The sequence below is a fragment of the Xenopus tropicalis genome, chromosome 8, assembly GCF_000004195.4.
Source record: "Xenopus tropicalis strain Nigerian chromosome 8, UCB_Xtro_10.0, whole genome shotgun sequence".
In the NCBI taxonomy this organism is placed as follows: domain Eukaryota; kingdom Metazoa; phylum Chordata; class Amphibia; order Anura; family Pipidae; genus Xenopus; species Xenopus tropicalis.
The window spans coordinates 86910953-86933920 of NC_030684.2; the positions used below are offsets into that span (position 1 = coordinate 86910953).

General features: G+C 38.2%; 1 protein-coding gene across 1 annotated transcript in view; it reads right to left on the reverse strand.

The window, feature by feature from the left end:
- Window positions 1-211: 211 nt before the first annotated feature.
- The window catches only part of rps6ka5 (ribosomal protein S6 kinase, 90kDa, polypeptide 5), a 51987-nt gene continuing 29230 nt past the window's right edge, over window positions 212-22968 (reverse strand). The window contains exons 5-17 of the mRNA XM_002933224.5: window positions 15289-15396; window positions 13767-13850; window positions 13465-13568; window positions 12934-13084; window positions 12473-12634; window positions 10766-10891; window positions 10288-10421; window positions 9222-9315; window positions 7958-8128; window positions 7317-7508; window positions 6255-6414; window positions 5944-6107; window positions 212-1599 (exon numbers count right to left, since the gene is read on the reverse strand). Of these exons, the coding sequence (XP_002933270.1) occupies window positions 1360-1599; window positions 5944-6107; window positions 6255-6414; window positions 7317-7508; window positions 7958-8128; window positions 9222-9315; window positions 10288-10421; window positions 10766-10891; window positions 12473-12634; window positions 12934-13084; window positions 13465-13568; window positions 13767-13850; window positions 15289-15396 (1890 nt within the window). The 3' untranslated portion in view covers window positions 212-1359. The remainder of the gene's footprint in view (window positions 1600-5943; window positions 6108-6254; window positions 6415-7316; window positions 7509-7957; window positions 8129-9221; window positions 9316-10287; window positions 10422-10765; window positions 10892-12472; window positions 12635-12933; window positions 13085-13464; window positions 13569-13766; window positions 13851-15288; window positions 15397-22968) is intronic.

The following is a 22968-nucleotide window of genomic DNA, read 5'->3' on the forward strand; positions in this document are numbered from 1 at the left end:
GCTTCCTCCAACATTTATGTGGTGTACCTTTTTGAGGGCCTGTGACATCATAATATGAAAATAATTGAAATTGACATACTATACATCTGTCCACTGGGAGCAAAAAAATATTTCTCTGGAGCAGAAGTCCTGCTTTTATTGCAGTATCCTATTGGTTATGCAATTGCATATATTTTGTATCTGTTTCAATTAAACATGACCTCGGCTCAAGAACCCTAAAGTGAAAGTATTTCCCATTACAAATGTATTTTTGTTCCAATAAATTACACATTGATCACATATAATAGGGGATTTCCATATTTTGTTATTGACCCTCTAACAAATCTGCAATAAAGATTGCTAAGTTATCTATGAAGCTAAATGTTTTACGTTCCCGCTATTATTCCCATTACAATACAAAAACTACTGGACTTTAATATGTACAAAAGAAACATGATCTAAACCTCCCTTAGTAAAAAGTGCCTTTTTTGAAGGAAAAAAATAAATAAATCGTTATTGAAACTCACAGTGCAAGGTTATAAAAAGAAAAATACAACTGTAATATTTGTAAAATAAAAAAAAAAAGCATAAAATGCATATATGTTCAGAAAAGGGTTTCAGCTGATATGCCCATTGTTTTATATCATAGAATCACTGCAACCTCTTCTGTAAGAACAGGGCATTAAAAAGAAAATTAATATAAAACAGTATATTTTAAATTGCTTTCAGGCAGTAGAATATGTGATCTTTTATAAATATGACTTTTGTATCTAGAGCTGTTATAGCGGACCCACCAAAGAATAAAAGAACATAGTAGACACCACTCAACTTTGAGCAGTTTTCTCTTTGTGAAATCAAGGACTTTTCAATGTACTATTAAAAGGGGCAAAATAAATAAATAGGATATTGCCACCTGTTACAGTATATTATATTTTCTCAAAGATATAATAAATGACAGTTAAAATATGGCATCTAAACAGAAGCCACAAGTGAGCTTGACAATCGCTCTTAATAGGCCATACAAACCTCAGCACTGCAATAAGGGGCTGCACTGGCAGCAAAGTGGTTATATAAGGCAAAAAGTACGATTGTTCACAGCAGCCCTTGGTGGACAAAACTTTAAGGTGTTTCCTTCTTGCCTGGCAGAAAGGTCAGGGAAGGTGTTCAGTACCAAACCCATAACATAAGCTTCTATATCAGCCACAACAATTCTGCCAAAACCCCTGCACTATGAAGGGTTCCTAAGAAACACCAGGAAACTGATACAAATTGGATCACCTATTACTTGGGAACATTCAGAACATGCTGTGTATTGCAGCTTGTTGAACATATTTTTCCCCAAGAATGTGTTTTGTTAAAATCAGAGGATTGCCTCCTTTTCTAGTCTGCAAACTGGAAGATGGCCTCTGGGTTATTGCTCTCAGAAGGATTAGCTGGCTGCAACATTTTTGCAGGTGAAGTTTTGCCATGCGAGTGGGAGGAGGAGGAGTGTGAACTCTCACTAGAGCTGCTTCGTGTTTCTGTACTTGTGCTTGTCTTCTTCATCTTCCTGCGCTTTGCCAGTGGTGCTTTGTCTACATTCTGGAGACGAAATCCTTCTCGCTTGTACTTGTTAAATGCCTAAGGAGACAGAATCTTAGCTGTAAGAAACAGTAAAAGAATTTGGATGCAACACAAAACTCCAGGGCTGCTATAAGCTTGCCCTAACTGGCAAGGCAGATACGCTATTCATTGAGTTTTTAATATAGATAGTTAAGGGTGAAGACACACTGAGGTACTAATAGCAGCTACTTTTTCATGGCTACTAAACTCCAGAAAATACCCTGCCATAGACAATACTGGGAATAGACTCTGTTAAAACACACATAGAGATAGTTATCAGTAAAGCATAGTCTATTTTATTAGCCACGTCAAGTAGCTGCTACTAGTAGCTCCATGTGCCTTCACCCTAGGGGCCTAATCAGAGTTAGATGCAAAGGATAGGACCATGTTGGGTGACCTAATTTAGTGAACTTTACTAAACTGGTCAGAAACCTTTTGACTGTAGTTTAGGGGCAAAGACACACAGAGCTACTAGTAGCAGCTACTGGCTACTAAAATAGACAATGCTGATCATTTACGGATTACTGAGAATTGCCTCTGCTAAAACACACAAAGAGACAGTTTTGTCTATGGAAGGGTATTTTCTGGAGTTTAGTAGCCATGAAAAAGTAGCTGCTACTAGTAGCTCAGTGTGTCTTCACCCTTAGACCTCCTGCTTATGGTGGGTGCAAACCCCCACAACATTTTCCTATAAAAATATGAAAATGACACTTTAAAGGAGAAGGAGCGGTAAAAACTAAGTAAGCTTCATCAGAAAGGTCTATGTAAATACAGCCATAAGCACTTACAGTAATGCTGCACTGAGTCCTCTATCAAAAGAAACACAGGATTTCTTGTCTCTCTTTTTGTAAACATGATGTTCCACTGTCTGACTTTCTCTCTCAGAAACAGCCTTAATTCCCATGGCCAGAGTCTGCGTAGCTCTCTCCTGCTCCCCCTCCTACTAGAATGCATCTCAGCTATAACGGCTAGAGCTTCAGGCAGGAAGCTACCTAAAATGGCAGCTGCTATCTTAAGCAAACGGAGAAAGCTTATAAAGCTATTTACTCATGTATGTTAATGGTTTCTGCAGAATAAATATATTGTTCTAGTTGGCACTACTGTGGCAAAGCTATTGGCAGTAAAATTCTAAAATGACTTTCCTTCTCCTTTTATACAGGTAAAGAATGTATTATCCGAAATGCTTAGGACATGGAGTTTTCCAGGTAGGGATTTTGGATCCCCATGCTTTAAGTCTGCTTAAAATCATTCAAACATTAAATAATAGGATTAAAAGATTATTAGTTAGGATTTATAATCGCTTAGTTAGGATCAAGTACAAGGTACTGATTTATTACTACAGAGAAAAATGAAATCACTTTTAAAAAATTAGGATTCTTTGTTTAAAATTGACTCTATGGGAGATGTCCTTCCCGTAACTTTGAGCCTTCTGGATAAGGGGTATATCTTTATAAGATTTTTTTTACTCAATTTGCTGTTAAGGGTTTGTGCCATGAAAGTAGTTTGTACCAGGGCTGTGGAGTCGGAGGCAATTTTGGGTACCTGGAGTCGGAGTCGGCAAAAAATGAACTTAGCTCTAAGGTTTGCCAGTGGTGGGGACCAAGTTGAAGTCCAAGGGGGACAGGCACTACAGGCATGTGCCTCTACTGCCTACCCCTAGTTCCAACCCTGTTAAATATTGTTCCATCATAATGCTCACGTGGACAGAACAATATTAACACAAATTGCAGTGTGTTAGTAAATGGATCACATTGCAGACAAAAAAAAATATATACTGACGACTGTTCTCCCTGGTCTAACTTCACATCCCGTATATGGTTAATAGTTCTCTTCCAATGATGTTGGTAGAACTAATGTAACAATCAGCTACTTTCCATGTAGTAAATTATAAAATTATAATAAATTCTGGAGCCTCGGTAAGGTCAAATCTATCAGCAGTGTGTATTGTTTATATGAATGTAAATATATGGACCCTAAAGTCCAAAGTAGTTAAAGGAGAAGGAAAGGCTAATAAAAAGTTAATCTCAAGCTGCAGGCATACCTTCAGTTGTCTCAATAGTGCCCTTAAGTCTCCCCATATTTCTCCCGTTTAGATGATCAGAAGCCAAACAGGAAGAAAAACCACTGAGCTGTGTAAAGAAAGTTCCCATAATACCTTACTCCTGCACAGACACCAAGACCAAGTGAACATGCTCAGTTAGTTAGAATATGAGTCAGCTTCCTGCTGATTGGTTCAGATCCACATTTCTAAGGGGGGGGAGTGAGTTCTTAGCACTGTTGAGGGAGGGGGGAGCAGCAGAGAGCAGGAAGCAGAAAGCTTTGTGTCTCTGGCAGAGGAAAAAACAGACACAAGTAATCTTTTTACAGAGAAGTCAGTGCAGCGTTTCTGTGAGTGCTTATGGCTGTATTTACATAGACCTTTCTGATAAAACTTACTTAGTTTTTACCTTTCTTTCTCCTTTAAACAACTGCATCAAAAGAAGCACTCTAATTACAAACTGTTTTAAAAGCTTGCAGGAAGTGACCTAATAAAACCTGGGGGAAGAGACTTAAGTACAAACTGTTTAAGAAGCCTGCAGGTAGTTTTATTGATTTGGAAGTCTGAGGAAGTGCAGTGAACTACAAGAAACACTTTAGGCTTTGATATGTTTTATGTATTTGTAACTGACTGTGATTATTATTAGAAATAAGTAAATATATTTGAAGGTGTGGGCTTAGGTCAAGTATGCAGAAAACTCCTTAACGGCACCTTTGGTAACCAGTGAATCAGCCGCAGAGAGAGAGGCACACTGGTGGGACTACAGGCAGTCAGAGGAGGATATAGCCTGGAGTGGGAACATGAAAGAAGGAGCAAGAGGCTAAACACTAATTATATTCACAAAAGTTGAACAGGAGAACTGTTTTTCTTTGTGCAAGAATGAGATAATCACACTGTAAGTAGAATTTAACTTGTGTGGGGATAAGCTTATAACGGTACTTCACAACTTGACCCATTTTACCATTAGGCTGACTCAGGAGACAGTGCCTCCTCAAACTGCTTATATTCACGGTTGAAACAGAATGATGGAGAAAATCAATATCTGAAATGCTTATCATCTGAAAATCTAAGCAGCTCTTAATTTAAGTGGGTCCTGGTGCACCACAGAACTTCACTATCTGGGCTATTATATTCTTTTTTTATATGCTGGTGGTAAAGTAAATAGCCTTTTTTAACCAGTCAATATGTAGAAAGAGGCTGATTGTTACATCAACTCTACCAACATTACTGTGAAAGAACTATTAACCATATACAGGATCTAAAGTTAGACCATGGAGCACAGTCTCAAGTACAGGTATGGGACCTGTTATCCAGAATGGGGTTTTCCGGATAAGGGATCTTTCCGTAATTTGGATCCATAACTTAAGTCTACTATAAATCAATTAAATATTGAATAAACCCAATAGGATTTTTTTATTGAATAAATATTGAATAAACCCAAAGGATTAATTATGTTTTAGTTGGGATCAAGTTCAAGGCACTGTTTTATTATTACAGAGAAAATGGAAACCTTTTTTAAAAATTAGAATTATTTGCTTGTAAGGGAGTCTATGGGAGATGGCCTTTCTGTAATTCTGAACTTTCTGGATAATGGGTTTCCGGATAAGGGATCCCATACCTGTATAAGATTTTCTCTGAATAGCTACAGGCTTTTGCAAACTGGCCTAAATAACAAGTTATAATCTGGATAGTAGTGGCACTCTGGGTCAATCACCAACCCTCTGAAAAAGTTTCACCTCCGATTACAGTCAATTAGATATTCCTAACATGTGCACAATTACTGCTTCACAATGCAGATAGGTGAGTTTTTGTAAGTGATATTTGCAACTGTGTTTCTTTATTACCAGGGATTACAAACAAATTAAAAAAAAAATGTTGGTACAGGTATAGGACCTGTTATCCAGAATGCTCAGGACTGAGGCATTACAGATAAGGGATCTTTATGTAATTTGGATCTCCATACTTTTAGTAAGTATGCTAAAAAATCATTTAATCATCATTTTAACTCAATAGGATTGTTTTGCCACCAATAAGGTTTGTAATATCTTGGTTTGGATAAGGTACAAGCTGCTGTTTTATTATTACAGAGAAAAAGGAAATCATTTTTAAAAATTAGAATTATTTTCTTATAATGGAGTCTATGGGAGATGGCCTTTACATAATTTGGAACTTTCTGGATAATGGGTTTCCGGATAACAGATCCCATATCTGTATTGAAATACAAATATATTGCCTAGTACACCATAGGCCTTAGAACAGAACTACAGCTAATTATTTCTCTTGATTTATGTATCATGTTCTTACTAACCATTTGAGCGACTTACATGAAATGTAGCTTTCACATGTGTGTGTACAGAAGCCCCTGCTGAACCCAGAATATCTGGTGTCATAAGTGGGTTGGAAGAAAGCTGGCTGCCATCTTGGAGCCACTCATTGTATCTTAACGTTGACATCTTAATTCGTTTATTAGGATCCACAGTGAGAAGCCCTAAAGGTAAAATACAATGAAATCGGCAACATATATATTACAATGCGTAATCTTAATCCAATGTAAGTAGCCATGAAACATTCAGCAGCTCATCCACCAAAACCATGTTTCAATCCAAAAGTTCATTTTGGAAGGCTATTATTTTACCTTGTATCAAGTCTTTGGCCTCCTGGGACACATTTGTCCAAGCTTCACCCTCACATGAGAAATCACCTTGTTTTATTTTCTTCATTATATCTTCAGCACTTGTACATTGCAGGGTCTTTCCGTGACACTGGAAGGGCACTTGACCTGACAGCATGGTATACTACCAGAAGAAGTAACAATTTACACAAATATTACAACCCTTATTTCAATGGATGATCGACTAGATGAAATGGGCCTATCGACAAACTACGTTGCCTTTAGAGAGACAGAAACTGTGTGTGCGCAAGGAAAGGGGACGAAACAATTTTTTGCAGGGGGGCCACGGCCCCTGGTTTAATGCCATTAACAGGACATCCGTGTTGGTGGCCTAGGAAGAGGAGAACTGTTTTAAATTGCATCTGTAAGGCATAGGGCAATAGATCAATAGATCAGGCTGAAAAAAAAGAGATATGTCCATCAAGTTCAACCTTTTTGCCTAAGTGAAACCTGCATAACTGCAAGTTGATCCCCATCTGCAGCCTCTCAAATTTGCCTCAGTTGGGGGAAAGAACTTCTTCCCGACTCATTAGGGCAATCAGATCAGTGTTTGAATCAACTTTGTACTTAAGAGTTTATTTTTAGTTGGTATTTTCTCACTTTCTAAAAAACACCATCCAATACTTTTGCCAAACTATTTAATGAATCTGCTAATACAACAGCCTTGGGATGAAATATCCACAACTTTACAAGAAATCTTTACAGAGGCACTTTATAAATACATGTTTATAGTATAATAATACTACATATGTATATAAGAAACACAGTTCTTTGAAACAGACAGCTGTTCATTCTTGTTTAAGTACATAAGTAAAACCTGAATTATAGAGAGCTATGAGAAATGTCATTTTGCAACATACAGTATAGTTTTCAATTGCTAGATACACCACAAGAGGCTAAAATGGATGGTGAAATCATATGTTGCCCTTTTCCAAGGTGTGCAATTTGTGTGTGAGTGCCTTCATGCATCCCCTGAATCCCTTAACTCAAGAGTAAAGGACAAAAGTTAAAGCATAACAATCTCACCAGAATGACTCCCAGGCTCCACAAATCACATGATTCATCATAGCCGTTTTCATTTAAAAGTTCAGGTGCAGCATAATGAAGAGTAAAACATGGCGTTTTCAGTGGCTGATTGTCAGGTGGCTTTAATCGGGCAAACCCAAAATCTATAATTTTTATCTCAGAGTTATCACTTTCATCGGTGAATAGAAAATTCTGAAAAAGATAAAAGAAACTCTCTTACCAGCTGATCATACTTAAGGTGGCCATACATGGGCAGATTTGAGCTGCAGTCCTTCAGACTGATTCGGCAGCTTATCTGCCAGGGTATGGGCATCCCTGACAGGTCTACCTGATTGGTATCTGGCCTAAAATTGCCCAGATCTCGATCGGGGAGGTTTGATTCTCCATCGGATCGGGGGCCGAAGCGGCTTGTTGATTTAGTCCCCGATCCAACGGTGCCTTTGCCCACCATTGTAATTCAATAGTTTGGCCTTTTTGGCCAAGGATATAGGCAATCATTTTTAAGGCCAGCTTATTCTCACCAAAATCTACTTCAAGTGCTTGTTTAATTTTTTTCATTAGTAGCATATAATGGTTTTCCAAAAAAATATTTTTCTCTTTAACTTTAGTAGATCAATGGTCAACAGTTAGTGATAACATACCTCAGGTTTCAGATCTCTATGGACTACTCCAACATCGTGCATATGACTGACAGCTGAGACAAGTCTGCGCATGATATGGCTTGCTTCTGTCTCACTAAATAATTTCTTTTTCTTGATGCGTTCAAACAATTCGCCTCCTTTCAGTAACTCCATTACTAAGAATGTGTGAAGCTGCAAACAAAGCAATATTTCTGTTAGTAAATCAAAAACAAAAATATTAAATAATTCACAACATACTGAAATGTACCATTTTGCTTTATGGCAACTGGTGGGTGTCTGGAATCACATGAATTTCCTTTAATTGCAATGGAAATCACCTGGACCTGTGCATTGCACTCATTGGTCAGGGGATTGTTGATTGAAACAATGTTTAATGCATTTTCAATCAAATGACCCATGAATACTGCCTGGGTCTATGCAACTCCATTGACATGAATGGAAAGCAATTAGAGGTGTTGCCACCTACCCAGAATCAATGCATGTGCCATTGCCCTATGTCAAAAGGATAATTATGTGGCATAATCTGAATTATGGCAACAACTAAAAATAAATATTACAAATTTTAGACTGTTATTTACTTTTTTTAGACAATTAACGCTATTTTTTTAAAATATTGACAAAGTTGTGATTGTTTTTCCTTACTACATTTATAATTACAGGTATGGGATCCCTTATCTGGAAACCCATTATCCAGAAAGTTCCGAATTAAGGAAAGGCCATCTCCCATTCTAAATTTTAAAAATGATTCTTTTTTCCCTTTAATAATAAAACAGTACCTTGTACTTGATCCTAAGATATAATTAATCCTTCTTGGAGGCAAAACAAGCCTATTGGGTTTATTCAATATTTAAATGATTTTAAGCAGACTTAAGTTATGGAGATCCAAATTATGGAAAGATCCCTTATCCGAAAAACCCAGGTCCCGAGCTTTCTGGATAACAGGTCCCATACCTGTACAATAATTTAGAAGCATATACACTATCTATTTCTATTAACCTCTCAACTAGGAATGCTATTCTTGTTGGTCTATAAAGTATGTCTCGACCAAAGCAAGCATTGTGGCTGCCTCACACATCAGTGCAAATATGCAGATATTATTCCTACATAATGTGCTATGTTCTCATACTTTCGGTTTGTAAGATAATGCCTACTATTAAACAGAGTATATTTACCCTTTTTTGTGCTGTCATTTAATATCAACATAGGAGAGCAGAGTTTTTTAATTTGTAAAAATATTTATGTATAAATAAATGTTATCAGGTACCTGATCGTGGAAAACATCACACAATTTGACTATATTTGGGTGACTCTGACATAGCTTCATGGCTGCAATTTCTCTCTGAGTGTTGCTTTCCATACTAGGGACAAAGAAAAGAGTAAAAAGGTTATGTGCTGGAAAATGATAAGTTGCCAAAGAAAAGCAGATATTTCCCCGATATGCCCACCTAAGGTAAGCAATATCGAGTTAAATGAATAGTTTGGCCCTGGGGCAAAACGATGGAGATAGGAGCAAGGACCACATAAATGAGCAGATGTGGTCCCCGATCAAACCTGCCCCATCTACGACCGATATCTGGCCAAATATCGTCCGGTCAGGTAGGGCTGTGGGGGGTCCCTTTATACGGGCAGATAAGATGCCGAATCAGTCTAAAGGACTTGAATCAGCAGCATAACTCTGCCCATGTATGGTCACCCTTACACAGGAATCTAAATCCACTGTATTCTATAGAGCATATCTGCTATGTAACCTGTACTTCTTCTCCTTTTTCAGATTGGATGGCTACCCCATGGCTACACAGCTGCTTATTTATATAAATTATAATAGCATTTCTAAAGCAACCACACCAGTGGTACAAGTGCAGGGCAACAGTACATCAAAATTGAATTACTGGAGCTCACACAATATCCAATTAAATGAATTCAGAAAAGAACAAACAACAAGATCATGTGCAATGATAAAGTGAGCAGCAAAGGTGCACAACTGCATTGCATATACCCCAAATTAAAAGAAACCATAACCGCTGATTGGGATTCAGTGTAATGGGGAGCAATCCGGAGCTTTTTGTTGAATTTCCTCTGTTTGTACATGACCTGCTTGAGAGTGGACAAGTGGAGACCAAACTCTTTAGAAATTGTTTTGTTATGTTTTCCAGCCTGGAGAGCATCAAAAACTTGTTTTTCCAGAGGTTTTAAAGTGTTCAGGCATTTATATCTGTTATGTAAACAAAGCCCCAATGTATGAATTTCCTGCCAAACCCAATTTTTGACTAAATGATATTTTAAATGTACAGACTAAATGAAGATTACAACAGCAATATATTATTACCCACCGTTTGCTGACGATTTTCACTGCATACTCTTGGTTTGTTTTTTTATGCAAGCATTTGCGGCATATGGAAAAACTTCCCTCACCCAGTGGTTTGTCTTTGAGATCCAGTTCATAATGCTGATAAAAAGGAGAGTCCTGCCACAAAATTCATGGCATGCGTATCAGAAGTAAGCACTCAGAACAACCCCACCGCCCACCACCACCACAATGCAGAATATATCTGCACATACCACTTTGGGAAATAAAAACAAAATAATAATTTATTCTGCTGTTTAATTTTATTTGGAATTCTATAAGAGGAAGACATATTACAACATTCCTTGTTTTGTTAAAGATGCAATATTATGGCACTTGTATTTTCACCAGGTTATAGTTAGCTATCTTGCCTTTATACCCCTTAAAATAGAAGCAAGAATAGCTAGCAACTTCAGATCCTTCAAGTAATAAAATGCTTTTAGTGCAAAAAACAAACAATATACCTTCATCATTGCACTTCTTGCTATAGATGTAGTGCCAGGACGTTCAATCCCCAAATGGTACTGCAAGGGATCTGCTATAGCAGCATTGGGCCTAAACAGGATAGAAGGTGCTACAAAAGAATAGCCCTGTAAAGAAAAAAAGAGACATATTTGATTATATATATATATATTATATATATATATTTACAGGACCAAGATGTTAAGCAGACAGAACGTATTTATTTTGCAGTATATTTGGATATATGTGTGTGTGTATATATATATATATATATATATATATATATATATATATATATATATATATATAGATATATATATATATATATATATATGCCAATTTTATTTATTTAAGTTTTACCAACTTAAAAATGTTTTTTACACCTGCTGTTGTGTTTTAATTTGTATCAGCTTTAAATTCCTTATAAACTAAATCTGCAAAAGTTTTCCGCTTCATAATTATGGTAGCACAAATTACAGACCCACGGAGCAGCCATGTTTGTTCCCCTCTTCCAGGTTTTAATTTAAATGCTTCCCAAGTGAATAAATATGCCCAATCAAAAACCTGCAACGTCCCTTCTGCTTTCTGCTGGTGTGTGACAAGAAGCAGGCAGACAGGCACGGATAAGCTTAAGCTGCCCTGCTATTTAAATTCTTCATGTGAAGAGCAGAGAGGGGGGGAAGCCCTTTGAAGCAGGCAGGCAATGGAAAGGTCAAGCCTGCCTGCTAACTAGTTCACAATGCAATGCGATGCAAGGGAGGGAGGGGGAACTCTTTGAAGCAAATCCTCCCAGTTTATGATGTAGTCCTTTTGACAGATTGAGAAGCTACTGTCTGGTTTCCAGACAGTCGGGTTCAGGATCTTCAGTAGTATTTATGTAGAGAAACAGGACTTTTAGGAAAAAACAGTCAGCATGACCTATTTGGAAGTAGGTTCATATTTTTATAAGACATTTTTTGGTGTCAGTATTACTATAAATGAGAAGGAAAGGCTAAGTCACTGGGGGGTGCCAAAATGTTGAGCAACCTCTCCCCCCAGCAATTTTAAACGCTTACCTCTTACCTCAGGCTGGTGCTCCTGTGAGAAAAAAACTGCACCAGCCTGGGGTACCTGCAAGCAAGTGTCTCCTCTTCTTTCTTCTGTCTTCGCGTGCGCAGTGGAGTAAAAAGCCGATCTTTAACAAAAAAAAGTCAGCTTTTTCATGCTACTGCGCCGGTCCTAGGATTCAGAAGAAAGAAGGAAGAGGAAACACTTGCTGCAGCTACCCCAGGCTGGTGCGGTTTTCTCCTAACAGAAGCATCCCCCAGAGTAAATGGTACAAGAGACTAAAGTCACTGTGGGTGCCTAATATTTTGGAACCCTCCAATAATTTTTATCTTTCCTTCTCCTTTAACAACTAGCAGTATAACATCAATAGGGGCATATTTATTAAAATTTGAGATCACTTCTAATTAAGTAATTAGTAAGTAAGTAAGTGTGATCAAACAAGAAAAGTTCAAGTTTAATGATTATTTTTTTCCTGTGATCAAATTCTGAAAAAACAAAAATTCTCTTAATAAATCTGTGTTAATAAACCTGAAAGTATAAATTTCAAATCAGAAGAGCACAGGTAGTTTCTGATGTTATGCACAGATTTTAATTTTTTAAATTTGGGGGAAAAAAACTGGTTGCAATCACCTGCATTCTGATTTGTACATCCAGTCACTTACCTGAAATATCCTGTCTGCGTTCATAGGCAAAGCAGCAGGGGAGTATGTGGGATCCATCTCTGTAAATTCCTCTGCAAAATTTCCAACATCCAATTCATCTTTAATTATGGGTTTAAATGGTGCAGGTATTTTTTTAGCAGCCAAGTCATCCCAATTAAAACTCTGCAAAGAGATAAAGAAGAACTCCAAATAGCCAAAGGCTCAGCATGACTGGAGAATTTTTTTTAAAAATATTCTACTTCTTTCCTGTTTTACTGTACACTGTGGCGTAAGGTATTACACAGCAGGCACTGCAAAATCTACAAATAATGGTTTTACAATAGCAAAGCGTTGCTCCACAATTAAGCCACATGGGAATGAAAAGCAGCCTCAACTTTACACGGATCAAGCTTTGGTGCTACAAAGGAAGGTATTACAGTTTTATTTAGATTGCTTTTTTTTTTTTTTTAATTGGTCCTCACCTTAAAGAAGGGATGCTTTTTTATTTCATCGCATCCATCTGGTCCACATCCCAATCGCTTCTTGGGATCCTTTAATAAAAGGCACCGAATTATATCTTTCACAGCTTCACTCATTTCTTGAGGATAAGGGGGTTCACTTTTTAATATCCTCCTGTATCAAAACAAAATAGCTCAAATAACATCTGCTTCAGGAATAAAGAGCTGATCCAAATACTCAAGTAATAGCAAGCATGCTACAAGAGTAATGGCAAGCAAGCTATTTGTTTTTATTCTGTAATTAATCACTGTAGCAATACATCAACAGTTGCCACTAATTGTCCTATTGTCTAATAGGAATCATCATATGGCCATAGGCAATGGGATTTCAAGTGACTTAATTAGAAACCATTCAAGTTTTTATTAAGGTTCTCGTACACCAATTTCCAGTCATAAAAAGCAGCGTCTGTGTGCCATAATTTGAAAACACACATATTTCCTAAGTTCTTCCTTTTATGAACATAACAGGTCTTTGCAACAGTTTTTTCATCTTACCTAGAAATTTCAGCCTGAGAATTTTTCTCTCCATCAACAGTAAAAGGGGATGCTCCAGTCAATAACTCATACATTAGGACACCTAAACTCCACCAGTCTACCGCCTGCAATATATCAAAGTATTCATCAGCTATTTGCATCAGCTACTGCTTGTACAGAAGTAGAAAGATACAAAGAAATTTGTACTTACAGGTATTAGGAACAAAATGGGACATTGTTTCTGTTGATAAATGCAAGCATCACAATAAAAGGAAACAGGTCCAAAATTAAATATATATGCATTAATCTGGATGGTAAAATACCTTGTCATGTCCTGAATCACCTCCTTTGACAATCTCTGGTGCCATATACTCTATAGTCCCGCAAAAAGAATATGCCCTTTCATTCTAAAAGTAAATAAAAAATTTGCTTTTAAAAATACATACATTTTAAGAATCAGTAAGATATACTGAATCATAGTTCCTGCTTCTTACATGGGGACATGTACTCCATGTATACAATTTTTAAAGTAGAACTAGGTTGTTTTACTATACAGTGTTGAATGCACAAGTAATGCTATATAAATAAAAACAAATATATACTTGACATGTAGCCAGGTATTGTTGCATAAAAGCAAAGCTTATCATTACATCTCAATGTAAAAAGCAGCATCTACTGCTTAAACACTTTTAACATCATTTTTTATATATACTCATGCTGGAATTTGTTTTTGAAATCTCAATTTTTTCATCCACTGGTTTGAAAGGGTGACACAAGGTCAAAAGTGTTGATAATAATAGAATAAATTATAGATTTATTAATAACGCATGTAGTTCTTTATAACAGATGATTTAACGGATCATGATGCATTCAGACAGATTTACAAATATGCCATTTTTATTTTAAACCATTTTGCACCATTTTTGAGGTGAACATTATTTATACAATTGTATATACAAGCACCCATAGTTTCCAAATGGTTAGAAGTATGAGCATCAAACATGTCTTCACAGACAAGGCACTTATGCAATTTATGACAGGGTGCAGCCAGACTATCTAGAAAGCAAAGGCAGAGTGGAGTGCATTGCCTACAACTACCACAAAGGAAAAGGTAAATACACAGAGTGCAGCAAAAGAAACCTCAGATATGGAAAATTATTGACCTACCTATATACAAGGCCCTTCATATTCTTAACTATGTTTTCCCCTAAATGATGAGCTAAGAAGACTCTAACCTTAACAGAGCGCTCCCAGACACAAACCAAGGACATAGACAAGTGGGACCATCACAGGCCTTTCTAAAATACTAAAAGTTGATTACCAAAAGTATCCAGACCTTTTCCAGTCCAAAACCAAGTGTATTAGTATAATGTTGGTCCTCCTTTTGCTGTTATAACAGCCTCTAATCTTCTGGAAAGTCTTTCCATTAGATGTTAGTATATGATGTTGGATTAGACCTGGCTCACAGCTGATATTTCAATTCATCCCACAGGTGTTTACAACATAAAAACATGTCGTTTTTATGGTGAACTACAGTTTAGAACTTGGCAGCAAGTGTTTAAACTGAGGACACAAAATTTTAGGCGGAGAGTCCAGATACTTTTAGCCATATAATGTGATCCAACTCCTATCATTAATATGTAATATATCAAGGGGTACCAAAACTAACAAGGCCCAAAAGATATTATGGCTGCAATAAATATTGGCTACAATAGACAATGAAAAACAAAATTATAAGCATAAACAATAAATACAATACATTATGTAATAGTGATTGATTATGTGTAAATGTGGTACATTAAAAGACTGTACTGCCTAATCAAAACAGAGATAAAATAAACTTACTTCATCAGACAGAAACTCTTTACTAAGTCCAAAATCTGTTAACACCACGTGTCCACTGGAGTCTAGAAGTATGTTCTCAAGTTTTATATCCCGGTAGATTATTCCAAGCTGTAAAAACAATTTATTAAGTATTTTACGTGGTTTCAGACAGATATCAAGCTGCTGCAAAAATCATGCAAACAAAATATATTATATAGGGGGGTGCCCTAGGCAACCCGGTCGGCCACTTCACCCCCTTGCGTAAAGACAAGCGGCGGGAGCAATGACAAGGGACTAGGGGTGCCCTTGGAAGGTGCCTCTTCTGCCTACCCCTAGTTCTGGCCCTGTTAAAGATAACTTTTATGTCATGCCAGGCACCATATGGCCCGGACCTGGCAAAGGGTTAACCCCTATCACCATCTAGTCTCCTGCAGAGACCCTTAATTAAAGAGGCATTTAGAGGCTGCGGGAAGGGGGCAACTCCAACAGAGGGAGCAGACTATCTGTATCCAGCCATTTGGTGGGCGGGAAACCTGGGGCTATTGCTTTCTTTGATCTATGATCAAACAGGCCAACCGGGGACCCAGAGCAGCAGGGGGGGTGCAGCTATCAGAAAATATGGATTATAGAAAAGGATCCATATCTCCGCTGCTTTAGGGTCCACATCCTCCTAAATCACATAGGATTTATGAGGAGGCCCCAGGCTTCCCTATGATACCAAACAGGGACAGCATATACCCCTCTCTGAGCAGGGATGGGTTCTGGGGGACTGGGACATGAGTCACCCCCCCATGTTTGGTATCATTTTGATCGCCCCCATATGGGTTACGACAAGCCCCTATTGTCATAATAATATTGGGTACTGGCAAGTACCAATATTATATGACCAGAAACTGGCAGAAGTATAGCTCTCTACAGGGGGAGGTCCTGTGACACACCCCTGGGCACTCCCTCCTCATGAATACAGTAATGAGGGAGGGTCCCAGCAGTAGGATAAAAAAGGGCACAGACCCAGGTGCCAGCTAACTCATATTTTGGGGCATCCATGTTCTTTTGGATTGTGAGTTCACTATTCCTAAACTATGGCCTCAAGAGGGCACAAGATCCCGGTAATGTTTCTCTGTGTTTTTATCCCCTTTTATTTTATTTACTGTTTGTACATGTCTCTTTTGTAATATCCTTTTAATGCACTGTTTACTTTTGTAATATTAAATATAAAATTTGATAAGTTCTGTCCTTCGGCTCTATATCAATTCCCATGTACCTTGTACATGCTCAGGCCTAAAGGGGTACTAATTGTTTGGCTGTGTAGATGCTAATTAGTTAGTGGACTGTCAGTAGGGCAGTGTGTATGTAAATTAACCGTAGTTGCTGGTGTGTGTGTGTGTGTGTGTGTGTGGAAGTAGTAGAACTATCCCTCCCTGCAGTAGGAAAGTTGTGTGTGATATATTTGAGTAACTACAGTAGGTTTCTATCGCCTGTTAATGATAGATGGTGGCAGCGAATAGTTGTATTTGGGTCGGTGGTGTGTTTGGGGGTGCTTGATGTTAGTCTAACTTGTGTGAAAGTTGACTGAGTGTAACCCCCTTGTTCCCCGTCCCGGTGTCAGGCGCGTCTGTGAGTGGCGTCTTCCTGACAATTGGTGGCAGCAGTGGGATAGTTCTACTACTTCCACACACACCAGCAACTACGGTTAATTTACATACACACTGCCCTACTGACAGTCCACTAGCTAATTAGCATCTACACAGCCAAACAATTAGTACCCCTTTAGGCCTGAGCAGTCATACAAGGTACATGGGAATTGATATAGAGCCGAAGGACAGAACTTATCAAATTTTATATTTAATATTACAAAAGTAAACAGTGCATTAAAAGGATATTACAAAAGAGACATGTACAAACAGTAAATAAAATAAAAGGGGATAAAAACACAGAGAAACGTTACCGGGATCTTGTGCCCTCTTGAGGCCATAGTTTAGGAATAGTGAACTCACAATCCAAAAGAACATGGATGCCCCAAAATATGAGTTAGCTGGCACCTGGGTCTGTGCCCTTTTTTATCCTACTGCTGGGACCCTCCCTCATTACTGTATTCATGAGGAGGGAGTGCCCAGGGGTGTGTCACAGGACCTCCCCCTGTAGAGAGCTATACTTCTCCTGCCAGTTTCTGGTCATATAATATTGGTACTTGCCAGTACCCAATATTATTATGACAATAGGGGCTTGTCGTAACCCATATGGGGGCGATCAAAATGATACCAAACATGGGGGGGTGACTCATGTCCCAGTCCCCCAGAACCCATCCCTGCTCAGAGAGGGGTATGGGCTGCCCCTGTTTGGTATCATAGGGAAGCCTGGAGCCTCCTCATAAATCCTATGTGATTTAGGAGGATGTGGACCCTAAAGCAGTGGAGATATGGATCCATTTCTATAATCCATATTTTCTGATAGCTGCACCTCCCCTGCTGCTCTGGGTCCCCGGTTGGCCTGTTTGATCATAGATCAAAGAAAGCAATAGCCCCAGGTTTCCCGCCCACCAAATGGCTGGATACAGATAGTCTGCTCCCTCTGTTGGAGTTGCCCCCTTCCCGCAGCCTCTAAATGCCTCTTTAATTAAGGGTCTCTGCAGGAGACTAGATGGTGATAGGGGTTAACCCTTTGCCAGGTCTGGGCCATATGGTGCCTGGCATGACATTTTAGTATGTTATATTATGCCCTATTCTTAGCATTGTTTTAAATGGTCTTCATTTTTATAGTTCTTTATATATTTGCCTTCTGTTTTTTTCAGCTCTACAACAGGGGTAACCAGCAACCAAAAAAATATTGCTCTGTTAGACAATTTTGTTATATTTTATTGCTTCAGTCACTTTATTCAGTCACTTTCTCTTCATGTTCCTGTCTGTTATCCAATCCATTATCTAGTTGCTAAGGTAAAATAGACCCTAGCAACCCTACACCTGCTGAAATTTCAAACTGGAGTGCTGCATGACAAAAAAGTTATGTGCAGGTATGGGATCCCTCATCCGGAAACCTGTTATCCAGAAAGCTAATAGACTCCATTTCAATCAAATAATTCAGAATTTTAAAACTGATTTCCGTTTTCTCTGTAGTATTAAAACAGAACCTTGTAATTGATCCCAACTAAGAACTGGATGCAAAACAATCCTATTGGGTTTAATTAATGTTTTATTAATTTTTTAGTAGACTTAAGGTATAGAGATCCAAATTACGGAAAGACCCCTTATCCGGAATACCCTTGGTCTCAAGCATTCTGGATAACAGATCCTATACCTGTAATTAAAAACACACAAACAATATACCATGAAGACAAGCTGCAAAATATTTCATTGTCTGCAATATACAAAGTTAATTCAAAGGTACAATACCCTTATCGACTGTTTGATTTTTTATCTTGCTGCAAAGGTAGCAGAGCGTACTTGTTATTAGGAAAGCCACAGAAAGTGTTTTATAGCATCATGAAACCACCAAGGGTGCTATAGTGTTGGGAAACATTTTGCAGAAGACTGTATGCACTATAGAATGTCACCTGGTCACCTGATAAGAGTTTGGAATACTGTGGCAACCCCAATTCTCTCAAAACATGGGTGGCTCTACAGTACATCAACAACCATGTTTAACACCATGGAATGAAATTTGCATTTGCTTTCTGTGAATAAACTCCCTGAGACTGGCACAAAAATGTAATTTTGTCCCCTGCTCAAAAGTAATGGCTTATGTTCACTATACAACACTGTGGGGCAGATTTATCAAAACTCATCCATGTTCTGTTAGTTCCTATGGGAGTTTTAGAAGCGTTTATCAATGGGTGAAAGTTAAAGTTAATAAATTGATAAGTTGATAAATGCACTTCAAAAATCCCACAGAAATTAACAGAACATGGGTGAATTCTTATGTATTAAGCTCTTAACTCCCATTTGGTTAATCTGCCTCTATGTATTTGTTCTGGGTACTGGCAAATTTATTTCAGGCCCTGTAAAGATAGTTCTAATACTGCATGTTATGCTATCTTAACACTGGTTTTAGGTCATCATTCTGTGGTTTTTAATATATGATGTTAAGTGTTTCTCATAGTTGCTAAACTTAAACTTGCAGCTAAGGTTCCTCTTTCTTTATAAAGTATCTTCCTTTGGCATACACATGATTAAATACCATTAAAGGACATGTAAACCCCACAAACAAAAAATTAATCAGTGGACAGCCTCTTTGAAATCTTTCAATACCTGCCACACTGGTTGTCCAGAGGTTAATAGTAATGCTGCAGTGTCCCCTTTATCACTCAGGGGGGAATTCACAAAAGTGGTGATATTGAGACAAAATAAAAGTGGAGATAGATTTGTCGGATTTTCCACCTAATTCACAAACCTCTATCTCCACTTTTGTGAATTTGTCTTTTAAACAGACAGTTTTCATATTTTGTCATTTTCCCGACATTTGTTTTATGAACTTGCCTTTAGCTGTTAGTAAATGTGTTGGTGCCCCCAAACCCAGTCCCACAGCTACAGGAGCGTTGGGGGAAGGATTTTACAAGCAGGATTTTGCATTTCCTATGCCATTTGTCATTTCACTTTGGGGGCATTTCCTGAGGGGTAATTTTAGTTTGTCCAGGGAAACTATACATCATTTTTTTCAGGACAAGCTGGGCTTTCATATGGTTTCTATATTTCTGTGTAATTCCACTTCTGTAATGAGATTTAAGGGTCTAAATACAGTCTTCTTTAGCCCCTACTCATTACTGGTCAGCAGCAATCCGGCCCACACACCAACATGCCCGGTGACAAAGGGCCCAACAGGACTAGGACCCATCGAGTTTTTATCCGGTGCCCTGTTGGGCCAGTCCAACCCTGTACCCCAATATCCCAGTTTGGGTGCCAGTGTGTATGTGCTGTTTGCTGATCACCAAGATGGCTGCTGGGAACAGGTGGGGCCAATGCTGTCAGGCAGCTCTGTAGTTCTGGACATGCTATGGGGGCACAGATAAGTTGGGGCAAAAGTCAGTGAAGTGATTAAAGAGGGGGCACTGCTGCTGAAACTAAAAATTTGCCTGGGAGGATTTACTTTTCCTTTTAATAAAAATGTTTACAATATATTCACATAAAATGTTATTATTGCCTCATTGATTAAGCTAAAACTATAAAACTAGCATAATCATGCAAATGTAAGGTAAAAACTTTTTTTTTTTGCACCTATTGTTCTAGGGTTAGACAGAAACGTGTCCCCTAACAATAGGCTGCTTATCCCCATTAATATGTTAATGATCCCCCCATGGGGCCCCTACCTTAGGTGTGAAATGGAGACTGGGAGAAACCAAACAAAACAGAAGAGCTTACAATTGGTCTGACAGAGTCACACTGAGCTTTACTCCATTTTGAAAATGTCGGGTGTGTATGCTGCTTGCAGATTTAAAGTAACTGATTATGTATCAGAGGAAAAATGGCTACAGGGTGAATTCTGCTATTTGCTTAATGAAAATGTGATAGTGCTGGCAAGTGGAGGGGATATATGCAGTACAAATGGTGCCATTTGGGTGGGGGAGACGTGCCCAACTGATATACACTGTAGGCAAATGTAGGCTTTACATGTCCTTTAACTCAAACTCTTAGGGGCTGATTCATCAGAGTACGAGTTTGAATCCCGAAATGGGTAAAATTCGGATTAGATACGATAATTTCTGAGGATCACACATATCACGAAATTGCTTATGAAAAAATCGTATTAGTCACAATAATATCGTATTGTTGATCCAAAAGTCACAACATTTTCGTATCCGATTGTACGGCGGGAAAACCTTTCTGACTTTGATCCTTCTGTGCATGTTTTGGAAGCCTCCCATAGGACTCAATGGCACTCTGCAGCTCCAACCTGGCCCAAGGAAAGTCACGATACCGAAGCTTGAATGAATCAGAAACTTTCGTACTCGGCGCGACAAATACGATTTTGTCGCACAAATTGTTGTGCTTTTTGTTGCAAAGTACGAAAGAGTTGCGCAAATTAACGGAAATAGTCGCAAAAAATACACACAGTACGAAAGCTTAAAAAAATAAGTTTTTTTTGTATTTGGAAGCGATCGTACTTTGATAAATGAGCCCCTTAGATTACCCTATGTTTCTTTAAATGACACAAATACAAACTGTACTATTTACAGTCTTTTAGAATGTGTTTAGTTTCTTAAGTTGTTTTAGAAGTTCAGAAACTAATGTTTTCATTTTCACACAATGTATACAGAGTCTTGATCAATTTTGTAATTTTAATTGGGATCATTGTACTGCATAAAGATGTTATAACTGCACACGGTGACTTAAAGGAGAACTATACCCCCAGAATGAATACTTAACCAAAGGTTAATTGATATTATGTTAAGTGACCTATTAAAGAATCCTGCCAAACTCAAATATCCTGTATTTATCAGTAAAAATTGCCCTTTTAAATCCTTTCCCTTGATCCACCATTTAGTGATGGGCTGTGTGCTCCCTCAGAGATTACATGACCAGAAATAATGCAGCTTTAACTGTAACAGGAAGAAGTGTGGAAGCAAAAGGCAGAATTCTGTCCAATAACTGGCTGATATGGCCTAGCATGTATATGTGCTTTGACTTGTTTTTGTGCATTGTGAATCCTATGATTTTAATTCTTAAAATGGAAATTTTCTATTTAGGGGTACCCAAGACTCCTTGCAGTAGCTCTAAGCCCTGAGCCACCATGCCAATTAACCACAACAAAACCTTAAATGGGTGATTAAATGTATATGGGCTATTGCCTAATTACAGGATTTGGTCAAACTTTGAAGCCTTCACAAGATTCTACACCAGACTAAATATTAATATATTTCATATTTCCATATATTTTATATTAACTATGGGTGAACCTAGATTTGCCTTAAAAAGTCATGACAACTTCTCTGCAATTTTGCATTCCTATATAGTTGTAAAAGTAGTTAAAAAGAAGAACTAAAAAAAGCCCCGCTCACCTCTCTCTTCCCGCACAGTCTATTACATAGAAAAGTGTCCCTATTTAAAACCTTGAGCTAAAAATGCAGAGCAGTGCAGGGAAGCTCCAGGTGGCATCTTCCGACCATTCAGGTCTCTTCAGTGGCATGTAGCCTGTCGGAGTATGCACAGTTGAGGTGGATTCCTGACGAGCCCCAACTGTGCATGCTCCTGAAGGCTCTGTGTAAGCGAAGAGACCCAAAGAATATCAGAATGGACAGAAGATGATGCCTCAGAATTCAGCTGCAGTGTTTTTTTATCTCAGGTTTCTCAGGTTTTCAAATAGGGGCACCTTTCTATGTAATAGATTGTGTGTGGAGGGAGAGGTGAGCCGATGGAGGGCAGTTGAGGGGGGCTTTTTTATGTAGGGGTTTAGTTCTACTTTGATATTACTTTGGTTAATGGTGCATTTTAATCCCCCTTAATTGCAGAACAAATAAAAACCTTGCTGTCTGCCACAGATGTCTTCCCATTGACATAAATGTTAAAGAAGAAAACCTTTATTTAATCTTTAAAATTACTCTGAACCAGTGCTGTCCAACTTCTGTGGTACCAAGGGCCAGAATTTTTCTGGCCTACATGGCAGAGGGCCGATAATGGAAGCCAGTTTTGACCACTTCCCTTTTTTAAGCTGTACCTACTTCAAACCACATCCATGTTATCACAAGAGCTTTTAAGACCATGCCCACACTAA